The sequence below is a fragment of the Rhinopithecus roxellana genome, chromosome 17 (assembly GCF_007565055.1).
Source record: "Rhinopithecus roxellana isolate Shanxi Qingling chromosome 17, ASM756505v1, whole genome shotgun sequence".
Taxonomy (NCBI): Eukaryota; Metazoa; Chordata; class Mammalia; order Primates; family Cercopithecidae; genus Rhinopithecus; species Rhinopithecus roxellana.
The window spans coordinates 1,987,340-2,011,895 of record NC_044565.1 but is presented as its reverse complement, the minus strand read 5'-3'; the positions used below and the strand labels follow the sequence as shown (position 1 = coordinate 2,011,895).

At 40.2% G+C, this 24,556-nt stretch overlaps 1 protein-coding gene across 3 annotated transcripts in view; it reads left to right on the top strand.

Annotated features, from left to right (window-relative positions):
* Positions 1 to 19,930, top strand: part of NPHP1 (nephrocystin 1) — a 70,176-nt gene extending 50,246 nt beyond the window's left edge. For 2 of the 3 annotated variants that reach the window (XM_010353233.2, XM_010353232.2), the window contains exons 15-20: positions 1,730 to 1,806; positions 2,658 to 2,757; positions 11,570 to 11,682; positions 14,105 to 14,178; positions 17,650 to 17,694; positions 19,575 to 19,930. In XM_010353233.2, the coding sequence (XP_010351535.1) occupies positions 1,730 to 1,806; positions 2,658 to 2,757; positions 11,570 to 11,682; positions 14,105 to 14,178; positions 17,650 to 17,694; positions 19,575 to 19,847 (682 nt within the window). In that variant the 3' untranslated portion in view covers positions 19,848 to 19,930. Of the gene's footprint in view, positions 1 to 1,729; positions 1,807 to 2,657; positions 2,758 to 11,569; positions 11,683 to 12,021; positions 12,067 to 14,104; positions 14,179 to 17,649; positions 17,695 to 19,574 lie in introns of all 3 variants that reach the window. The other variant, XM_030921657.1, reaches the window with a different exon arrangement.
* The last annotated feature ends 4,626 nt before the right edge of the window (positions 19,931 to 24,556 follow it).

Below are 24,556 nucleotides of genomic sequence, written 5' to 3'. Positions count from 1 at the left end.
AAGCAAATACTACAGTATGTACAGAAGAGTTAGAAGACCGTTATCCCTAATATAAAAGGAACTCTCAAAAATGAATGAGAAAAAGATAATCCATATTTTAAAATGGAGGAAAAGAAAGATCTAAATCTAGGATATAAACAAATTCAAGAAGGGACACAAATGGGCAGGCAGTAGGATGGTGATTAAGATCCCAAATTTGGATTATAAAATTTTGGGCTCCAGTCCCAGCTCTACCCATGTAACTGTAGGTGGATTTCTTAACATCTCCAAGTCTGAATTTCACCCATCTTTAATCTGGAAGACTGTAATAATTCCTACTCCAAAGGCTTGTTGTGAGGATTAATTTAGATAATGCTCCTTATGTGGCCTCGTTGCCATTGGGAAGAGGTAGTAGTCTTGACTCTACAAGTCCTTTGACATCATCCTAGAGGGTGCATTACCCGGGGTGCCAGGTTTCTCGTGATTGTTATTTGCTTTTTTGTTTTTGTCTTTTAATATGCTAAGGGTTTTTAGTTGTGCTTAGTGGAAGAAATAAGGAACTGTTTATCTATTCCATCTTTCTGAAAGTGAAGTCACAGCTATTTTTTTAAATGAGGTAGAGCTCTGTGTATTAATATAGACACATTTTCAGTGTATTAGTATGTGGAAAAAGTTGCAGAATATTTTGAATACTGCAACTCCACTTTTGTTCATTAAAAACTATTTGTGGGCCAGGTGAGGTAACTCACAATGATTACAATCTCAGCACTTTGGGAGGTCTTGGCGGGAGGATCACCTGAGCCTAGGAGTTAGAGACCAGCCTGGACAACATGGTGAGACCCTGTCTCTACAAAAATAAAAAAATTAGCCAAGCATGGTGGCACACACCTGTAATCCCAGCTACTCAGGAGGCTGAGCTAGGAGGATTACTTGAGTCCAAGAGGTTGAGACTGCAGTGAGCAGTTTTCATGCCACTGCACTCTAGCCTGGGTGACAGAGCGAGATTCTGCCTCAAAAAAAGCAAAAACAAAACAAAGCAAAACTGTTCCCAGAAGTTACCTCTGAGGAGCAGAATTGAGAAGATGGTGCAGTACAATTAAAGGGCTCTTTTACCTTCTTTCTACACTTAGTATGTGACTTCAAAAGAAAAGCATGTAGTATGTTTTGAAGCATGTGTTAGTTTTGAAATTCACCGTGTTTATACATTTGTTTGCATTTTCATAGAAAAAGATAGGGCAGGAGATTAACCAAACTAGAGAAGAAGGCATGGGGAGGGATTTTTTCACTTTTCACTTATCATTTCTCTGCCATTCAAACTTTTTATAACAACATACATAGTACTTTTATATTTTAAAAATAATATAAGTTCATAATGGCCTCATTTCAAATAATGATTCAACACATTTGAAAAATACATTAAAAAACGATCACTTGTCATTAACATAAGTCATTAAGGTCTGAACACTTTAATGACTTGAATTAATTTTTCTCATTTTCAAGGAAAAATGTATTTTCTACAGTGCATAGTTAGGAAAGATAATTTTCTGCAGCTTATAATGAGGAAGAAAGACTGTTTATTAGCCCAGATAGTACCTCATGGAGGGATCAATAGTTATTCTTTTCATTTACCAATGAGGCCTAAATGAAATGTCTGTGAGTATATTAGTGCTAAAAAATATTTAACTACGGACTCCAGTGTTTTCTAAATGTCCACAGCTTCTATCTGTCATTGTATGTTATTCTTTTATAGAACTTATGTGCTTTTCTTGAATGGTGGTACTCCTTATGAAAAAGGTGTTGACGTGGACCCTTCAGTATCCAGAAGAGGTATGGCTCTCATGTGTTGTCTTCCTTTCCTTAAAGAGTAAACAAATAGAAGCATCCGAGAGGTAGCTACGTTCTAATAAGCATAGCATTTTTTACTTGGATTCACTCTTTTAAAAATATGTCATTTCGTATAAAAATTTTAATCATTTTTAAGTACTTATTTTCTTGGTAACACATATGAGACTCTAAGAAATCATGAAGAATGAAATCATGAAGAATGAGAACTAATGCATTAGTTCGTTTTCACTGACCACTGAACTGATACTTGTGACTAATACAGAGATTGGCTATCGCTAGGTCAAAGGATGCAGACATTTGAAACACTAATAGGCATGCCAAATTGCCCTCTAGAAATATTGAGCATCTTTTACTATGTTCATTAAGCAGGCACTGTGCTAGATAATGGGAGAATGAAGAGCAAGAACGATATGGTCATTGCCTCATGGGGCTCAGAGCCTGGCAGATTTGGAATTCCATTTCCACTCCTCAGTCACCCCTCTACTTGTTTGGTGATTCAGGACACGCCACCTCCGCTGCCCTCACAATGCTATTCCTGCCTTTTTGGAACAGAAAGGAGTTTGGGGTCTGGGATGCAGTTAGTTCTACCTGGAGTCAGATATGCTGTTTTCCTTTGTAATCTGGCAGCAGTAATGCTGTAACTCATCTGATTTAGCAAACAATCCTGTGCCCGTAGGGAGGTCTCTCAGCTCATTTAGGGTATATGGGTGACTCTTGCCTTTCATTCGATTCAGCACTACTGGGTGGTATATTTTCATGAAATACTTATTTTATTATACTCACTGTCTCAAGTACTTAAAGTTTCATGAGTTATTTTTGATTTTTCTTAAAAGCACATGGCAGTGTTTTCTACCAGATGATGGCAATGAGAAGGCAGCCTCAACTTCTACTGAAACTGAGATCCTTGAACAGAAGATCCAGAAATGTACTAAGGTTAGTACCTGCTTACCTGTGCAGTGAATTTGGGATCATTCAGCACTTGGAGACCATCTCTGCTTTTGGCTTCTCCTCCTATTTAGTCATCTGTTGTTATAATAGTTTTGTCCTCTTCAATTCTCCAAAGGTCAGAAGGGAAATGGGTAACAAAGCTGAAATTAGCTTACTCTTCTATTTACTAGTTAGCTCTTCTAACCAAATCTGTCATTTCAGCTAACTAGTAAATAGAAGACTTGACTAAATGGGGCTTACCAATTTAGTCTACCTTCAGGGATTCTACCTCTCAGGGAACTTTTTTTAATGTCAAGTTTATTGAGATATAATTTACATGCAGCAAAATTTACTCTTTTTAGTTTATAGTTCTTTGTGTTTTGACAAATGTATACTGTCCTGTGATTACCACTGCAGTCAAGATAGAGAACTTTCCCTCACTCTAAAAAGTTATCTCATGCACCTTTATAGTCAGCTCTGTAGCCCCAGCCTCAGGCAGTCACACCTATTTTCTTTCCCAACAGTTTTGCTTTGTCCAGAATGTCATGCAAATGGAATCATAACACTCGGGAGCCTTTTGAGTCTGGCTTCTTTCACTTAGCCTAGTGCATTTGAGACTTACCCATGCCATTGCATGTGCCAGTAGTTTGTTCCTTTTTGTTCTAAATAGTACAGACTATCCCTGACTTACTCAAGATTTTTCAGCTTTACCATGGTGCAAAAGCAAAACCCATTCAGTAGACACTATATTTCAGTACAGATTCAATGAATTACATGAGATATTTATACTTTATTACAAAATAGGCTTTGTATTAGATGATTTTGCCCAACTGTAGGTTAATGTGTTATGAGCATGTTTAAGGTAGGCCTATCTAAGCTCTGATGTTCAATAGGCTAGTTGTAGGCTGGGCATGGTGGCTCACACCTATAATTGCAGCATTTTGGGAGGCCGAGATGGTAGAATCGCTTGAGGCCAGGAGTTCAAGACCAGCCTGGGCAACATGGCAAGACCCCATCTGTACCAAAAAAAAAAAAAAAAAAAAAAAAAAATTAGCTGGGTATGGTGATGCACACCTGTAGTCCCAGCTACTTGGGAGGTTTAGGTAGGAGGATTGCTCGAGCCCAAGAGGTTGAGGCTGCAGTGAGCTGTGATGGTGCCACTGCACCCCAGCCTGGATGACAGAGTGAGACCCTGACTCAAAAAAAGAAAAGGCTAGGTGTATTAATTGCATTTTCAACTTACGATCTCATTTTCAACTTACGATATTTTCAATTTGTGATGGGTTTCTAGGGACATAACCCACCATAAGTTGAGGAGCATCTGAATTCCCTTTGATATACTACAATGTGTTTATTCATTCACAAGTTGGTGGGCATTTGGGTTGTTTCTAGGTTTGGGCAATTATAAATAAAGCTGCTTTAAACATCTGTATACAAATTTTCTGCATGTGGATATATGTCTTCATCTGTCATGCGTATAAATGCCTAGGAGTGAGATTACTGGGACGTATGAAGTTTAACTTTGTAAGAAGCTACCAAACTGTTTTCAAAATGACTGTACCACTTTGCACTCTCATTAGCGATGTATGAGAGTTCCAGTTACTCCATGTTCTTGACAGCACTTGATATGATCAGTTTTTCTGTTTTGGCCATTCTAATAAATGAGAGTAGTGGTTTCTCATGGTGTTTTAAATTTACATTTTTCCTCGGGGAGTTTGTAAACTAATAAAATCTCAGATCTATCAGTTTCTCACTCAGTACCCTCCTAGACTAGTCATTTGACATCTCTGTCAGGGTCTTAATGTCTTTATCTTTAAAATGGACATAATAATATCAACCCCATAAAGCTGTAATGAGGTTTAATGGAAAGAAAACATATAAAACACTTAGCCAGTATTTACAGTGTGTGGCACATAGTAACTAACACAATAGCGTTAGCTGTAATTATTTTACTACTGTAATTGTCTTATATATAGATACATGTAAATATAAAGCCAGGTAGATGGTGCTATATCATAAAATTTGTTCAAATGAAGATGTGTAGCTGGTAAAATCAGGACATTTGAAATCACCTTTGAAGGACTGGGAAGATGCAGAGGAAAGGAGCTCCACAGAGGAGGCACGAGGACAAGAGGGGGAAGGAAGAGCATGGCATGGGACAGAGAATGTTGCAGTTGAACTGTCCCACCATGACCTGCCCATTGCTCACAGATTATTAAGAAGTAGGGAAGTCAGTGAAGACTTGGCATGCTCCTCTGAATGGTTTTTCTCATTCCAGATCATAGTCTTAGCTTAAATATCCCTTGTTCTTACCACTACTACTGAAATTTATTTTATAATTATAGTGTTAACAGTTCAATCTTTCAATAGCCATTAATAATGTGTTTGCGGGTAGTATTTACTCTCTTAGCTTTTTTCCCCCTTGGATGTTCATAGAGCCTGTAAATCCTCTTTTTTTGGCCAGTCTTTCCTTGGAAAATTGTGATTTTTCAAGATTAGAAAGAAAGCAGCACAGTAGTAGTCTTTGTGAAAGAAAAGCCAAATCTTGTTTGGCCCCATTCTTCCTGCATCTTTGGCCTCCCCACTACTCATCTTGTTAATAAGCTTCCAAGAGTCCGGAAGCACTCCCATGCATGTCTTTCAGGTACAGCTCTTAATAATGTTTCTTTGGCCTCAAATACTGGGTTTCAGATACTTTGTATGACCTCAAGATCAAGTTGAACTGTGTGGTGCAGAAGTTAGCAAGGCAGCCCCTTCTTCTTAAGCAGTGAATGCTCTTCTGTATGCTGGGTTCTTAAAGGTCCTGTGTCCTTGTCCTCCATACCTCAGGACTGCGTCATTTGTTTCATTACAGTACAGAATAGGCACCCGAAAAATGTTTGTGAAATAATTTCAAAGCAGAGCTCTCCCTGCTAGTGTAAAAGTATACTCTTCAGGACCTCTGCACAGCCTCCACCTGTCTCTGGCCTCCCTCTGCCTCATCTTGGTGTGTGCTCTTCCACAGAGAGACTTGAGTGCTGGCTTGAAATTGCCTCTCCACTTTGCATGACCCCAAAATATACACTCCTGGGAATTTCAAATGTGAGTTGGGACACACTGCTGGTGCAACTCCAGGGTGGCTTGCACAGAAACCAGCTCAGGGAGAGTGAAACCAGAGGACAGTGAAACCCGACTTGGTTTCATAGTCGGGGGCGGGGTGGGGCTGTGCTGTGGGTTCAAGGTAAGAGGCTAGGCACCAGCCTGTGCCCTTTTGGACATCACTGAGCCTGAGCACCCTGGAGGTGGAGACTGAGGCAGGACTGATCCATTTCAGCATCCTCTCTTCCCCTGACCTGAAACCTTCAGTGGATGGGAGAACAAGACAGGTAATGACACCAATAGTCCTTCTCCTCCTCTCCTTCAAAGGCACACCCTACCTCCATCTTCACCCTTCCTTCTTTACAAACTTCACCTTTGTTTATGCAAACTTTGCTGCTCAAGGGAGAAAGGACAAGGGCTCTTTCCATGATGTCAAAGGACATAAGACAATGGAGGCAAGGCCAAGGGCAGAAAGCCTAGTTAGAGTTTGCATTAGTGCCCATTTTTACCCAGTGCCCTTGCTGTTTGTCTTTACACTGCCCTCTTTGACTCAGCCAGCAGTCCTACCCATGTGTATCTTTTGGATATCAGGAATCCTGTGAAAATGTGAATTATTCAGTGTAGACCAATGGCACCAGAGTCCTGCTCACGGGTCTTGGCAGTCTTGTTTTGTGGAGTCAGTTGTGATCATGGTGACCTCGTCAACATAAGAAAAAGAGAGCAAATAGATGCTTCAGTTTCACCAAGATTTGTCTTTTGGAGCTGTTTTTCGAAAGGGTTGAACTGATGTGATTTGAACAAAGGCATGTGTATAAACCCCTGAGGAGGGAAAGCCCTGAATTTGACTTCAGATTTCCAGTGCATGAGTTCTGAATATCAAGAAACCCTGATCTGTAGAAGTAGGTTGCCTGTGTGTGTGTGTGTGTGTGTGTAAATTTGCTATAAATTCATTATCCTTTGTTTTTGACGAATTCCATCTTTTTTTCTCTTTTGCTTTCCTTATATTGTTGCTAAAAATAAATAAGGTAATAATGTTAGTTGCTTGAATGCTTGAGGCCCATTCATTGTGTTCATTGAAATTTGCCACCAGAATTTGCTGGTCTACATGTGAATTCAGGGGGAAGGATATTTTTACTTACTTAATTCAGCTAACCTTTAGCAGCCCAGAACTTTCTAGTCATCTTAAGTTTGGGAAAATCAGATGCTTTCTCTAAAGAAAATCTAATAAAGGGCAAGCAGCGTTGCTTCATGTTGTGAGAAGGTGCCAGAAGGAAAGGAGTGCCCACACTGGGTGGACCAATGCCTGCCAGGCAAAGCAGGCAGGTCTATGAGAAAAGGAGAGGGCCAAGCAGAAGGAAGGAAGTTCCCACCCCTTTCCCTGGCAAAACCATGGCTGTTCTTCATCGTGAGCCCTGAGCTGGGCATGCAGCTGAATCACTGTGCGGTGGGACTGTGGACCAACGGGCAGAGCATGAACATGTTGTTCATGAACTAAGGTTGTTCTGTTCCCTGCTCATGAACATGTCCATGGTCCTAGAACAACCCAGAATCACAGCCTGATCCCTGAGAAAGCATGTGGTGACACTGAGGCAGCTGAAATGGTCCCCTGCTTTCAGTCTTTAAAATGTAGGTCAAATGTATACAGGATCAGAACGTAGCCAGGATGGAAAAAGACAGTTTCTGACTTTATGTATCAAATGCTGTATATCAATATAACTGTGCTAAGAGAACCTGTATTATATTTTTAGATGTTTCTAGAAATTCAGGATTTAAAGAGTGGTCAAGGATACCTCTTTAATTCCAGGAAACTTAATTACTCGTGGAATCCATTGCTCTTACCTCAGAACAGTGGTCACATTCATTCTGTTCTCTTCCAGCAGGCTGGAAGACTGAATATTACCTCTGTGATGATTTTCCCTTCTAAAAATATAATCTTAGGAATTAAGACAAAGGATTAATTTACAAAAAGATCTCTTTGTAAATCTTCGGTGGTTTTTCTCAGCCCAAAGACATCTTCCTTTTTGATAGAAGACAACGTATCATTTGTAAGGTTTCTGAGATTTTCTATATGGTCCTACTTCGTGCTTAATGACAGAGTTTATATATTTCTAAAAATAGGATTAGAAATACATATTAGAATGATCTAAGATATTTTCTTGAGTCCTTTCAAAGGTTAAATCTTGTGCATGATATATTCCCAGTATTTACTATATGTCATGTGTGAGGGTCTTAAAGAACTCACTTTTCATGTTTCCAGATTATTTTGAAATCTGAATATTGAAATTTTTTATATTTTAAAATTTCTGACGATTTTTTGATGCTATTGTAAATTGTTTCCTTAGTTTCCTTTTCAAATTGTTCATTGTTAGTGTAGAGAAGTACAACGATTTTTACATGTTGATTTTGTATTCTGCAACTTTGCTAGTCATTTATTCTGAAGGTATATTTCATGGAATATTTAGGGTTTTCTAGATATATTCTACATATTTCCACATCATTTTGTCTGCAAACAAAGATACTTTTCTTTTTTTAGAAAAATATTTCCATTACTATGTTGAGTAAAAGGAGCAGGAGCAGGATCCTTGTCTTGTTCCTTATCTTAGAGGAAAAGTTTTCAGTGTTTCACCATTGAGTATGATGTTAGCTGTTGGCTTTTCATATATGGCCTTTATTATGTTGCAGTAGTTTCTTTCTATTCCTAGTTTGTTGAGTGTTTTTATCATGGAAGGGTGTCGAATTTTATGCTTTTCCAGCATTAATTGAGAAAATAATGTGGGTTTTTCCACTTAATTCTGTTAATGTAGTATATTATGTTGATTGATTTTTGAATGTTGAGCCATCCTTGCATTTCATTAATAAATTTGACTTAGTCATGGTGTACAAGCTTTTTAATGTGCTGTTGAATTCACTTCGTTACTATTTTGTTGAGGATTTTGCATCAATATTTGGGAATATTGGCCTGTAGTTTCTTGTTTTGTTTTTTCTTGTAGTATTATTGGCTTTTTTACCAGTGTAATTCTGACCTCATAATGAGTTTGATAGTGTTTATTCCTCTTCAGTTGTTTGGAAAAGTTTGAGGAAAATTGGTGTTAATTCTTCTTTAAAGGTTTGGTAGAATTTTCCGGTGAAGCCATGTGATGCTGGGCTTTTCTTTATCAGGTCATTTTTTTTATTACTGATTCAATCTCCTTACTTATTATTGAGATTTTCTCTTTCTTTGTGATTCAGCCTTATTAGGTTGTGTGTTTCTAGAAATTTGCCTATTTCATTTAGGTTATCCAGCTTGTTGGCATGCAACTGTTTATAGTACTCTCTTACACATTTTTTATTTCTATAAAATCAATAGTAATATCCCCTCTTTCATTTCTGATTTTAGTTGAGTCTTTCTTCCTTAGTCATTCTCAGTAAAGATTTCTCAATTTTGTTCATCGTTTCGAAGAACAGACTCTTGCGTTCATTGATTTTCTCTATTGTTTTTCTATTCTTTATTTTGTCTATCTCTGACCTAATCTTTATTATTTCTTTCCTTCTGCTAGTTTTATTCTTCTGGTTCCTTAGGGCATGAAGTTAGGTTGGTGACTTGAGCTCTTCCTTCTTTTTTAATGTAAGTATTTATATCTATAAATTTCCCTCTTAGGACTGTTTTCACTGTATCTTATGTTTTGATATGTTGAGTTTTCATTTCATTTCTCAAGAAATTTTCTAGTTTCTCTTGAGATTTCTTCTTTGAACCATTGGTTGTTTGAGTGTGTTTAATTTCCACATATTTATGTGTTTTCCAGTTTTCCTTCTGCTTTTGATTTCTAGTTTCATTTCATTATGATTGAAAAAAGATACTTTGTATGATTTCAATCTTTTTAAATTTATTAAGACTTACTTTGTGACTTAACATATGGTCTTTCCTGGAGAATTATCTCATGTGCACTTGAGAAAAATATGTATTCTGCTGTTGCTGGGTAGAGGGTTTTGTAAATGTCGGCTAGATCCAATTAGTCTACAGTGTAATTGATTTTCTGTTTCATTGTTCTATACCTTATCAAAAGTAGGATATTGAAATTTTCTCTATTATTATAGATCTGTGTATTGCTCCCTTCAATTCTGTCAGTGTTTGCTTCATATATTTAGGAGCACTGATGTTTGCAGCATATATGTTTATAATTGTTGTATATTGTGAATTGACTGTTTTATGATTGTACAATATCTTTCTTTGTCTCTTGTAACTTTTTTGGGGGCTTGGAGTCTATTTTGTCTGATAGTAGTATGGCTAAACATGTTCTCTTTTGGTTGCTATTTACGTGAAATATTTTTTTTCTGTTCTTTCACTTTCTACCCATGAGTGTCCTAAGTCTAAAGTGAGTCTCTTATAGACAGCATATAATTAAATCTTGCTTTTTTAGTGCATCCTGCCAATCTATATCTTTTGATTGAGGAGTCTAATTTATTTACATTTAAAGTGATTACTAGTAGAGAAGGACTTACTTTTGCCATTTTATTACTCATTTCCTTCTTATCTTATAGCTTTTTTTGTTCTTAATTTCCTCCCTCACTGATTTCCTTTGTGTTTGATTTTTCATAGTGACAAATTTTGATTCCCTTTTACTTTCCATTGGAAAATATTCTATAGTTATTTTCTTTGTGGTTACCATGGTATTACATATAACATCCTAAAGTTATAACAATCTATTTTAAACTAATACCAACTTAACTTGATATTACATATAACATCCTAAGGTTATAGCAATCTATTTTAAACTGATACCAATTTAACTTCAATATTGAATTATTTTCTGTTTTTTAGCCCTTACTATATACCAGACACTACGTTAAGCACTCTGTACTTACTTCATTTGTTGTTGCTGTTGTTGTTTTGTTTTGAGACAGAGTCTTGCTGTGTCACCCAGGCTGGAGTGCAGTGGCACGATCTCGACTCACAGCAACTTCCACCTCCCAGGTTCAGGGGATTCTTCTGCCTTAGCCTCTGAGTAGCTGGGATTACAGGTGCCCACCACCACACCTGGCTAATTTTTGTATTTTCAGCAGAGATGTGGTTTCACCGTGTTGGCCAGGCTGGTCTCAAACTCCTGACCTCAAGTGATTCACCCGTCTCGGCCTCCCAAAGTGTTAGGATTACAGGTGTGAGCCACCGTGCCCAGCCTACACTTACTTCATTTTAATCTCTTTAGTAACCTTCTGAAATGCAAGTATTACTATTGGTATCCAATAAATGAGGAAACCAAAGCACAAGCAGATTAATTAATTTAAAGTCACATAGCTAAGAAGTGACAAAGTCAGGACTTATTCCAGGTCTGTCACACCCTGCCATGTTCCACCCAGTACTGTGAACAGCCTGAATTTGTATTTCCTCTGCATTCACCAAATCAGGCATGGCAGCCACATGCCCTTGTTTAAGCTTGTAACTGACTAGTCCCCTTCTTTCCAAAACATATAATTAGTGGCTTCCCTTTTTTATTTGACATTTCACATCAGTATATATATGCTAACATGGAAGCACAAAAATGGCAACACAGAGTTGCGACTTGAAAGTGTAAACAAATAAAAAAAGTCATCTGAAATATAATGTGGCCTGCTTGTAGTAGAAATTTTTCTTTAAATAGTTAAAAATGTGTTCCAGTAATGAAGCAAAATTTGGGACTGTTTATTAAAGTAATATACATCAAAACATTATAGGTTGGATTGTAGGGGATTGTCTAATGAATACATTTTTTTCCTTCTTTAATAGTCTACTGCCAGAAACATTAATTGGAAGTATGTGTTCTGTTCACTTGTTGATATTTTATCGACAAATTCTTGGAGATGTGCTCCTGAAAGACAGGATGAGCTTACAAAGTACTGGTAAGTAGGCTTTGCCATTTCCTTTTGTGCAGTAATACTTCATACTCTGAGTAAATGTAACCTGTACCATCTTGTATCTTCCATTTCTGATTGTGACTTTTGGAATAAAATATTTAGAACAGCATTGATGTTAATACGTTACTTATGGGACATCCTCGGATCCAAAGCATTGAGCTTTGTGAATTCAACACATATTCAGTTCTTTCAAACATATGCATTTTCACATTTCAAATTCTAGAGTTTTGAGATTCCGAGTCAAATATAGGCATATTTTCCTTTAATGTCTCTGAGTAATCTGTTTTTTCCCATGTGTTTGGTGTGCACATCATCATTTTGAAGAGAAACCAAACTCAACCAAAATAGCTGGTCCTTACTGCATGAAGTGTAAGTATCAAATGGATTAGTTTAAATTGGTGAATCCAGATACGGAGTATTTGGGTGTCCTATGTACTGTCTTTATTCTTGAAACTTTTTTGTACATTTGAAATTTTTACCAAGTAAAATGTTAAAAAATAATTTTAAAAATCAATGAGTTGCCATACATGATTGAACCTACAAAGAGAAATGCATGTGTTATAATAATTGCCTCCAAAAAGAAAAATGGTTTAATTTTATTGGCTCTTCTTTCAATTAAGTAAATCAGTAACCAGATATGTACCAAGTACTTGGTATGTGCCAGATATTATGCTAGGCCCAGTGGTGAATGAGACAGGCATAGGCATCCCAGACCTCAAACACATAATTACATGAATAATCCATTCTACCTTTTTCAAGTAAGTGCTGTGAAGGAAAATATGCAACGAGAGCATGCACTGGGAAGACTTGATTAATGTGTAGGGCAAGGAAAGGCTTCTTTGAGTGAGTAATATTTAACAAAAGATGTGAGAGAGGAATTAGACCTATGAGGGAAGTGTGTGGGGAAGGATTCTTTCTGGGTAGAGTGGCCAGCATGTCTGAAGACCCAAGGAAAGAAGACATGCATGTGTTGGAGGGCTTGAAATTGAGGCAGTCCAGTATGGATGGAGCAGAGTGAGTGAGAGGCTTAGCACTTGTGGACAAATAACATTCATAGGTAGAAGTCCTCTCCCAGGGACTTATCACCTGGATATATAGGTAGAAGTGGAACTCAAAGGCAGAGAAGCACAGAAAGTTCCCAAGGAATCATTATAACTCTAAGGGGGAGGACAGGTAAGCCTTTTAATCACCATTGCCTTTGAATTCATTTTGATGACTCTTGAGAAACTTCATGAATGATATGACTTCTTAAAGCGGATAAGGCTTGTTAGTTTTCCCAATAGGTAAGAAGTTTACTCAGAATTGTTGACTTCGTTTGAATTTAATCATTAGAATAAAATATCCTAATAGTATCTAAAGAATGAATTTTTCTCTACTGAGGACACCAGATTATAGAATACCTTGCCCTTGCCATTTCAAAAGTGTCTGCTCTGGTTTCAATGTGTCCCATCTAAGATTCATATGTTACCAGTGTAACATGAAAAGTGGGGCCTTTGAGTGGTGATTAGGCCATGAGGGCTGTTGTCTTATAAATGGGATTAGAGACTCTTACAGAAGAGCTTGACAAGGGAATTTGTCTCACTTACCGTTTTGCCTTCAGCCACATGATGACACAGTGTTCCTCCCCTCTGGAGGATGTTGTAAGATGCCCCTTACCGGACACTAAATGCCATTACCTTGATCTTGGATTTCCCAGCCTCCAGAACTTTGAGAAATAATTTTCCTTTGTTTCTGTTACCCAGTCTCAGGTATTCCACTACAGCAGTGCAAACAGACTAAGACATGTCTTTACTGGTGTGCTTCTTTGCACAGAATTTTCATGTGCCATTATCTACTGTGAAATGTCAATATTCTCCCCTGCTGTGTTTGGTCATATGGCCAGAATCCTCAATTCTTAATTCTTCCAGTTTCACCTACTACTGTTTGCCGGCTCCAGACACAAGTTTGGGTCCTTCCCTGAGCCCTGGTGGACTGGAATCAGACCTGAGCAGCAGTCCCTCTGTGTCCTTTCCCCCAATGCTTCCTGGTTTCTGCTCAGTCTCCCAAGAGCAGGGCTACCTCTAAGGGGAAGGAAGATTCCTTTTACCATGCCACAGCCATAAGGAAGAAAGAGAAGTTGAAGAAAAACACAGAACAAAATTTTCTAGTCTTATTCTGTTCAAAGCCTCCTTGCCCTCACTCTAAAAGCTCCATTAATTTGATACAGGAACTCACCAGGATATGGGTATAGGGGCAAATGATGGTTGAAGGGACAGCTTTGAGCTCTCATAGAAGTCAAAGTGTGTAGAATGTGTTATCAAGAAATCATTTGGCACAATAATTTTCATCTGCATATTTTTGTGTCTATTGCAATAAAATCCATTGAGTGAAGTTTGCATAAAATTCTTTCTGTTGTTTTGCATTTCAGATTTAATTAGCCATCCCATGCTGGCCACCTTCCCCATGCTCTTGGAGCAGCCTGACGTGATGGATGCCCTCAGGGTGGGTCGCATGCATTGCAGTGGAAACCTGCTGGCTTATGGAAGCAGTTACACACTCTGTGTTAATGAGTTCTATCATCTGGTCTAGGCCCTTTTTTTGTTACTAGGATGATGTCTCCCAATCCCTGTCCATTGTCTAGTTAACTCAGTCCTCATCTTTCCCATCTTAGCATGAATTCCCAAGGGCTGCCTTCCCTGACCCAGGTAGCAGATGGAGTGCCTGCTATGTACACGATTGTAATCTTATGCCCATTTTTTCCTTGACTGATTGTGTCCCAAGAGCAAAAATCCAAAATGGTCTGTAAGATAAATCAATTGAATTTCCAGGGGAGAATCAGGGCATGCACATCAACTTTAATTTAATTCCATGTGTGCTGTTGCTGTCTGAAATAACTGCTGGGTGTTAAATCACATGAAATCTCTAATTTTCAGCCATTTTTGGCCTCTCTAAGTGGCAGTTTCATATGATTTAGCCTAATACATCAGGGTCAATAAGTAGAAGAGCTGTATGCATGCAAGGCAGATAACAGGTAACATCACAAGTGCCATGGGGGAGGTATAACCCAGGACCTTGAAGATTTAAAGAAGGCAGCAAAGAAGGATCCAAATTATGTTTCATTAGAGAGGTCCTAAATGAGAGAACCTAATAAAGGCCAGGGCCAAGAGGATTTTGACCTGCTGAGATGGGGGTGAAGGCATTGCAGGTGGAAGGGTTAGCATGAGCAGATATTTGAGGCAGGAAGGAATAGAGCTGACAGTCCAGCTTGGCATGTCAGATGCAAGTAAGGGAGTGGTTGGTAGATGGGCAAGGTAAGCCTGAGTCTCGGTGTGGGGCTGAGGGCAGTGGTAGGTGGTGGGTAACCCAGGAAAGTTTCTTCTTTAGGCAAACTCTGCCAAGTGCAAAGAGGCAGAACATATGCAGGAGTGAGGTGAGCATATTAGAGGGTGACTCCTGCTACTAAAAAAGAGGCCATATGGGCCTGACAGCAGAAATGGAAGGAGGGCTCAGTCATCTCCAAAGATTCTTATTAGACTTTGAAACCAGTTCATATGCTAACTTGGCTGGGTTGGGGGTTGTCAATAGTAATAATGACAATTTTCAACAGAGATGTTTAAGAAAATGTTCATGGTGCATATGATCTCCTCTAATTTTAGATAGGTTCATCTAGCACTATAGCTAGATAATGCAGAATTTCTCTTTCTTCTATAAAGTCATTAGTTTCATAATAATTATTCATTATACAGAACATATATATACACTCATTCATTCAACAAAGATTTCACAAGAGCCCACTATGTATTAATATAAGGCACAGGAATTAATATAGGCCACAGGAATATTTCCCTAGGTATGTAACAGTCAGGAATCTGCACCTTGTTCTTAGGAAGAACCTTAGGAATCCTAATCTAGTCTAAAATCTGCATTTCCCTGATGAGCAGACAGCTCAGAGACCTGCAGTGACCTGGCCAGCCATGGAGCTCAGCAGTGAACCAGTCAGTGCTGTCCCTGCAGGTCAGCTCTGGGTGCACCCGGAATGTGCCACAGGCTGCTTGAAGGCATGTGGGTGAAGTTGTGCACATGTTATTTAGCGAAAAGACCCCATTTGAGCCATAATAAGTATAAATATATACACATTTATATACCTGCCTGTGAAAAGATTTGGAAGAATGTATTCCAGAGAGGCATCAGTGAATACCTCTGGATCTTGGATTATTTTATCTACATTTTCTTAATTTTTTCACATTGAGTTATTTGTATAATGATAATTTTAAAAAAGAAAGTGGTGGTTTCTACACTCATGAGCCGCCTCCTCTCCGTGGCATAGTGTGTTACTTAGGAGAAGCTCGCTGTGCTGTTGTGGTTGGCACAGTTTTATCTCCCACCCATGGTATGTATCCAGCATAGATCAGCGGAGGACGCTGCTCCACAGTCACCCAAGGGTACAGGCTAGTGGAGCTCACAGCACCATCTGGAACAAGTAGCTACCTCTGTTGCCAGTTTCCCTTCAGAAGAGGAAGAATGGAGAGTTGTTCTTGGGCTTTTACTGCCTTTGCTCCAAAGGGGCCTGGGCCACTTCTGCTCAGATTGCGTTGGCCAAAACCAGTCATACAGTCCATTTAACTTCAAAGGAGGTATAGTCTTCTTTTTCCAGAAGAAAGGAAGTGGATCTTGGGAGGTAATAGTGTCCCGTAACATGTTTGCTATTCCCAGATGAGTTACTCTAAGTGAAACATCCTACTGTTTGCTGGTGGCTTAATGAAAAATAAGGTAGGACATTGACATGTAACTAACAAAAACAGACAAATTTTACCAAACACTAAGTCTAAATTTGCTAAGTGATATTCACGTTAAGCCATATTATTAGGTTGGTGCAAAAGAACTGCGGTTTTTGCCGTAAAAGTAGTAGCAAAAACCACAATTACTTTTGCACCAACCTAATAAAATTTAAAATGTACAGCATGTGAGCCTCCTAGTGTTTACTTACCTAGCACAGTTCAGTTTGTGGATGACATTTTAATAATAATAAGAATGCCACTTGGCCTGTTTAGTAAAACACTCCGGTTCTGTAAGGGTCCTCTTCAAACTCTTAAGGACCCATAGGCACAGCGGTTAATAGGGTGGAGGACCATAGTCCCCTCATGTGGTAATAGGTATGAACATTCCAAAATGTTCTCATGAGTGGCATAGTCTGTTATCTCCTGCTGAGAAACGCTCTGTCAATGCATCATTTATTTTATGGGGAATCTCCTTATTGGTGCCATATGTTATATTCATCCCAGGGCCTCCCTGCCGAAAAAGGTCTGATGCTTTCAGGTTACCTATGATATCAGGTGCCAACAGGAGGATATCTACCGACATGCACAGAACCCAGACCCTGGGTCATATTCCACCCACGCGTTCAGTGTGCCAGGAACTGGCACAGCGAAAGTCTTAAATTCATACTTTTGTGGGACTAATTTAACTCTGGGGTTTTTATTTACTTAAGGAAGTTTCTGTGAAGCCTTGTGGACAGATTAGAAATATTTACTTACAAAATTGTACTTCAATTTGTCTCATTCTGACCATTGTCATCATCATGACAGAGATAATTTTAGAAAAGTTTGGTATTTGGCAATGTTTTCTATTTTCATTACTGTCTTACTTGGAAAGCTTAATACTATTTTATTATTCAGGTGCTGTGTTTGTATAGTTTGCATGAATGTGTTAGTGTTTCACTTATTCTATTCTCAAGTTGGTTTTGATTTATAATTATGGGTTTCTACATCATCTTTCACAGATACATCTTCCTAGTCATTCTGGTGCTGGGTCGTTTGCAATAGATGCCTGATTACAGATTCACTTCTTGCTTGTGTAGAATCTGTACAGCATTTTTAACCCTGTCCATAAGTTTATTTACAGAGTAAAGTTGCAGAAGTGTTGTGAGGACTTATTACTACTTGGACTAATATAATATTTCTCTTTGCTCTTTAGAGTTCATGGGCTGAAAAAGAAAGTATGTTAAAAAGATCAGAGAAGGTAATATGATTTTCCACACTGAACTTCATATTTGCAGCACCTGGTGTTTGCTTGCCCATTCTAATAATGTCTCTTTTTTAGCAAAAGTAGCCATAGTCATAATCCCTCTTAACCAGGGAAACTGTTTCATTATGGCTGCAAAAACACATTCCAAGAGGGTTATGCATGATCGTTAACTAATGTGAGAAGGAACACTTATTCAGGACAGCCATTTCAGATTACTGAGTTTTATTTAAATAAAGGGGAAGTTTCTAAGCCAAAGTCTCTCAATTGTATATGAAATTTCTTTTTTTCTTTTTTTTTTTTTTTTTTTTAGACGGAGTCTCGCTCTGTCGCCCAGGCTGGAGTGCGGTGGCCAGATCTCAGCTCACTGCAAGCTCCGCCTCCCGGGTTCCCGCCATTCTCCTGCCTCAGCCTCCCGAGTAGCTGGGACTACAGGCACCCACCACCTCGCCCAGCTAGTTTTTTGTATTTTTTAGTAGAGACGCGGTTTCACCGGGTTAGCCAGGATGGTCTCGATCTCCTGACCTCGTGATCCGCCCGTCTCGGCCTCCCAAAGTGCTGGGATTACAGGCTTGAGCCACCGCGCCCGGCTGAAATTTTCTTTTATTTTAAAAAACTTCTCTAGCTCTCAAAGCCTGTATCAGGTAGAGAGAAGGAAAAAAAAAATGGCCTGAGCTGTACCATATATTGAAAACAATGCATTGCTCCTGCTTACATTGCTATAAAATCATGGTAATTACCAATCTGAACTTGCTTTAATCAGTGAGTAGTGGTTTGACTGCTCTCATCCAGAGGATTTGGCAAATGGGAAGGGCCAGATGGAAAATCTTTTTGGCCTTTCAGGTCTTATAGTCTCTGTCACACTACTCAGCTCTGGTGTTGTAACACAAAAGCAGCCACAGACAATATGTAGATGACCAAATGTGACTGTTTTCCTATAAAACTTTATTTATGAAAAGAGGTGGCAGGCCACATTTGGCCCACCGTCTATACTTTACCAATCCCAATCTAAAGTATTCATTATCTACAAGGAAAATGAAATAGCAAATGAGCTGAAAACCCTAAAAATTGGGAAACAGTTTATACATTGTATCCTTATTTCAGCCTCCATTTGATCAGTACCATCTACATACATGTGACTTTGCCAAAACTGTCAGGCTTAGTGCTGTTCTAGTACAGCAGCCTTGGGCCTGTAGACATTGCCCTCATGTGGACATGTGTGGTGGAATGGATGATATCTTTGTGTGGACTCTGCTGCCTGTAGACAGCTCTGCCCTCAGCTTGCTGTGCTCTCTGAGATTCCCACCATGGCCTGTGGGCATCGGGGGTTGACATGGGTACAGCTATTGCACCATTCTTATCTGGGAAGGGTCTGACATCCTCATCACCAAAGGACCCCTCAACGTTTATCCCAGGCATTGCTGGAAATAAGCCAACAACTCTGGATCCTATGCAGAACACCTGCTACAATTCTCTTAGATAACGTGACAGTTATCTCTGATATGCTGTCAGTAAGTAGGTACAGCTGACTTGGCATTGTTTTAGTTATATTTACCTGTAACCACACTGGTGTCACCAAAATTAGACTGCAACACCTTGACAGAATGTGTGAGACACCCTCCATGGAGCTTAGGAGACACCCTGGTCTCGTGGAGCCATGTAGAGGCTCTCAGGGAGAACTGCTCCACTGTACTCTGTGTAACTCTTCCACTTCTGAAGTGCCATGTCCTGCCTGAGCAGCTGGCTCAGAGCCGATACCTGCCAGGCACTAATGGCACCCTCCATCCTACCTCTTAGGTGGCTTTTAGTTAATAGAGTTCATAGACTTTAACACTTTAAAAATAACGATGTTATTTGTGGGGGTGGTGTTTTCCCAGAGAGACAAAGAGTTCCTGAAGTCCACGTTTCTCCTGGTTTACCATGACTGCGTGCTCCCACTTCTCCACTCCACACGCCTACCCCCATTCAGGTGGGCAGACGAAGAGTCTGAGACTGCACGAGGGAAAGTTATCACTGACTTCCTTAAGCAAAACCAAGAAAACCAGGGTGCCCTCCAAGCTCTGCTGTCGCCAGACGGAATTCATGAACCTTTTGACCTTTCAGAGCAGACCTATGACTTCTTGGGTGAAATGAGAAAGAATGCAGTGTGACAGTGGCAGCCTCTAGCCCTCAGCTTCCCACGGAATCAGATGGATCCTCCACGATTACGTGAATAAAATGATGGAACCAAAAATCACTGTCACTTTACAACTTAGGTTTTACTCTTTTCTTTCTACGGACCATCTAACTGATAAGGGTCTAGTATCCAAAATATTTAAATTTATGAGTGTTAATAAAATGTATCTTGTTCAATGAAGAGGAAGTTAAAGTGATCCATTTGAGAAAGTTGTATCACTTAATTCAGTCTGATACTTGAATGTGATTTACCCTAATTAAGTACAAAAGCAGAATCACTTTTGCCTTTTCAAATCAAGAAAATAAGTACTCTGTCAAAAGAACAAAAACAAACTTTCAGGCACTGGAGACTGGAGTTGATTCACCCTTTCAGAGAAGAAGGATGAGGTACTCAGGTTTTGTTGCATTTCACATAAACTTGTGACTGCTGGTAAAATGTCCCAAGTCTTTCCTTTTAGTGATAAATAGTAACAGCCTGCGTTATTGAGCACCTACTGTGTGCCCGAGCATTTCTCATTAACCCGGTTAATCCTCACATCTGCTATAGGAGATAGGTACTGTTTTTTTTTTGTTTTTTTTTTTTGTTTTTTTTTGTTTTTTTTTTGTTTTTTTTACTGCTGAAGGCCAAACAGGTGAAGTAATTTGCCTAAGGTCACAGCTAATAAGTGGCATAGCTAATATTCCAAGTAAAGATACCGTGTATAATTTTCTACAGCCTAAGATGTTCTGCCTCATCGGTGCAAACCTTTTAGAATTCCATATGAAAATAAAACATGAGAAAGAGTTTAACCTAAATAATTAGAATCCCATTAGAGGTACTTTCTTTTGATGGCATGCTGTTTTAAAAGAGCCATTTATTTTTAGAGATCTGTCATATTATGAAACTTCTGGGCTATCCTAGCTAACTTATCCTAAACCCTTAACCTAAATTTACCTTGAGCCCCAGTCTCAGAAATTAACATGGTATGAAAGTGTTTCCAGACCAGGTGCAGTGGCTCACGCCTGTAATCCCAGCACTTTGGGAGGCCAAGGTGGGTGGATCACCTGAGGTCAGGAGTTCGAGACCAGCCTGGCCAACACCAGCTCTACTAAAAACACAAAATTAGCTGGGTGTGGTAGTGCGTGCCTGTAATCCCAGCTACTTGGGAGGCTAAGGCAGAAGAATTGTTTGAACCTGGGAGGCGGAGGTTGCAGTGAGCCAAGATTGCACCATTGCACTCCAGCCTAGGCAACAAGAGCGAAACTCCGTCTCAAAAAAAAGAAAGGGTTCCCAGCCACAAATGTGACAAGTGAGAACTGGGCCTTGGAAAAGAGATTTCATTCTCCAGGAACTCATTTCAGGAGATCTCTCCCTGTGCGTGCCCTTCTGCCCTCAACCACACAATACAAAGCTGAGTGTGGCAAACACCTTCCTTTTGCCCATCAGCTGCCTGGGCACACTTACAAAGTGGTGCTCCCACTTCTCTAGCCCCGTGGCCATCCCCAGCTCCTGCTCCCAGGGAGATAGTTTTGCCTTTCAAATGGAGGTGGTAAGTGTGGACAGAGACTTTTTCCTACTCCTATTGAGTTGCCTCCTCTTACTCTTAGTCCCCTGCCGCCCTGTTTTTGAAAGAACATGAGCCCATGTCACTCCTCACTGTGAAAGTCATTTCTTTGTAGAAATGACTTTTAATTTCTAAGCTCCACCTTTTTATTTTTATTTATTTATTTTTTGAGGAAGGTCTCACTCTGTCACCTAGGCTGTAGTGCAGTGGTGCAATCACAGTTCACTGTAGCCTCGACTTCCCCGGGCTCAGGTGATCTCCCACCTCAGCCTCCTGAGTAGCTGAGAGCACACACATGTGCCACCATGCTTGGCTAATTTTTGTGTTTTTTATTGTAGAAACAGGGTCTCACTATGTTGCCCAGGCTGGTCTCAAACTCCTGGACTCAAGCAATTCTCCTGCCTCAGTCTCCCAAAGTGCTGGGATTTCAGAGCCACCATGCTTGGCCATCTTTTTATTTTTTTTTAACCATTTGGCTTATTCTTAGTGTTAAGCCAGGGGTGGGGCATTTTGAGTGAAAGAAAATGCTAGTGCATTTCTTTGAGTGCATGTACAACATGAAGGAAGAGAAGGCTTTTTTTAGAATGCATTTTCCAAGACTGTCTTCCATGTTCATTTGAGAAGTGTCATGAGCTGACAAATGTGGACAACTTCATAGTTTTTGACACATTAGGGAAGTATGGGAGCACCAGAGAAAAAGCTTAAGTGAAGCTTAGGCCAGAAAGTGAGGTACACATGGAAGGGAGAGAGACCCAGGGGTGTGGGCATTTCTGCCATTAAGAGACTCCACCTTCTCTTCAGTCAGTGGAATCTTTTTTTTTTTTTTCAAACAACAAAATCTCTGTGACTTTAAATGCCACTTACTGGCTTCCAAAACAGGAAAAGGTTGTCAGGGAGCCAAAAACATCCTGGAAATCAGTCCTCATGGGTCTGTGTCAAGGAGAATGACTTCACCAACTCACTGAATTAATAGTAAGTTGTGGGGGACGGGCAGCAGCAGGGTGACCAGCAGACCTTTGCCGAGTGACCACACATGTGGTGCCCACCTGCGAGGCCAGGGGGACTCACCACACCCGAACCATGGGAGGGCGGGCAGGGCGGGGTGTCTGAACTGTAAACTATGTGGCCCACTCCTCCCCACCCTCCCAACCTCTTAATTGGTTGAGTGTCATATCCGTCAGGTCTGCAGAGGTGAAAAATGTTGCAACTCGCTTGCCTGGGTGCTTGGAATGAAAGTCTAGGGTCAAAGGCAGATATTAAAGAGCAGGTAGAGTCTGTCTTCAATGTGTAGGATCTAATATGCAAGGCCAGAGCAACTCACATAAAACCAGTTGAAATACATAACCCTGTGTACAAATGGAGCAGGTTTGACTTGCCAACCCGGTAGCAGTTGGGAAACTATCAGTTTAACAGAGGAAGCCAGCAGTGTCCTCTGCCAGTTGAGGGCTTTTTCAATTTGCAACATTATAGGATATCCTTTGCTGTGAACTGCCTCAGCTTCCTCTTGTGTGAAGCATTCTAAGTTGGGAGGCTTTCTTGGGGTGTGGAGGTGATCCAAGACAGCTGTCACCTAGCTGCTGTGATCTGTTTCCTCAAAGAGGCAGAGAAAGAACCTTACTTAGGGCACTTTGCATCTAAGTGTTACAATTGTCCATTTCTCATTTACTTAATAAGTGTTGAGCACCTGCCATGCTCCAGGCACAGCATTGGGCTTTGAAGACAGAGTGAGAACAATCCTGCCAAGATCTCTGCCCTTACAATACATGAGGTAGACAGTAATCACCCAAACACAAAAACTAGTTCCAGCAGTACTATGGCCAGGGCTGTTAGTGGCCGTGTGGCAGGCACGAAGTCAATGGTATGTGTACAGGTATTCCTTCCTATCCTCACTCTCCCTCTCCCAACGCCACTTTCTGTTGTTGGGGACCAGTTAGATTTAAATAGATTTTCAAATGAATCCCCTCACTATATGAACTGCCACATTTACTACCTGAAACTCAAGGACACATGGATTTGGTAACACTGTATCCGTCAAAACTCAAACTTGCTCTCTGAATTCTGATATTTGAATGCAGTAACCAAGTCAATTTGGATAAAGAAGGATGGGTATAAAGATAAGTGAATGGGCCAGGCACAGTTGCTCACACCTTTGGGAGGCCAAGGCAGGCAGGGTGCTTGAACCCTGGCGTGCAAGACTAGCCTAGGCAACATGATGAGACCCCATCTCAACAAAAAATCCAAAAATTAGCCGGGTATGGTGGCGCAGGTCTGTAGTTCCAGCTACTCGGGAGACTGAGTTGGAGGATTACTTGAGCTGAGGAGGTTGAGCCTGCAGTGAGTTGTGATCTTCCCACTGCACTCCAGCCTGGGCGACAGGGAAACCCTGTCTCAAAAAAATAGTAAGTGAATGGCAAGTGAAAGGCTATGGGCTATGCCGTCTCATAGGCAGGAAAATGGAGGTTGAGGATGTTCTGCTCAGTGACGGCTGATACTGAATGAGGTGTGCAGGTCTGTGTGCAGCATTAGGAAAACTCATTAATGGAATACAGCTCACACTTGGGACTTTGATAGTGTGTCTGTCATTTAGCCCTTTTCTGATACTCTGTAAGACAGGCCGGACCTTAACCTGCTCATTTGCATCTGACTTTGCCAGAAAAGATTAACTTTGCAGAACTTCGTCCTTTCAAAGAGACCATTTTGGGGAATAAAAAGGTCTCCATGCTTTCTGAGCTCTTCTCCAGGTAGGAATCTCTGGATGACCGACCCAGACATTATCCCATTGAGTCCTTCGTTTTTCCTGGCAGCTGTTCTGTACTTGCCCAACTCCAGGGACACAAGAAACCAGACTCAGTTCTGCCTCATGGCTACGAACATTAATCACAGGGTCTTCCTGAGTCTATCAGTGTGTGCATTCTATCTACCCCATTTGACAGCTAAAGAGACCTTGATTTGTAGAAATAATAGTTGCAATCTAGTTGTGTCTAGCAGGCCAGAACCAGTGAACATGTGTGTTCTTGCAGCAGAAAAGGGGAGAGCTCTGCTCCTACTTCTACAGTGGGAGGCTATTGTAGTGGACCTCTGGTGTTTCTGCTACCCAGCCTTCATATACTTCTCTCTTGGTAACATCACCTCCACCTTGA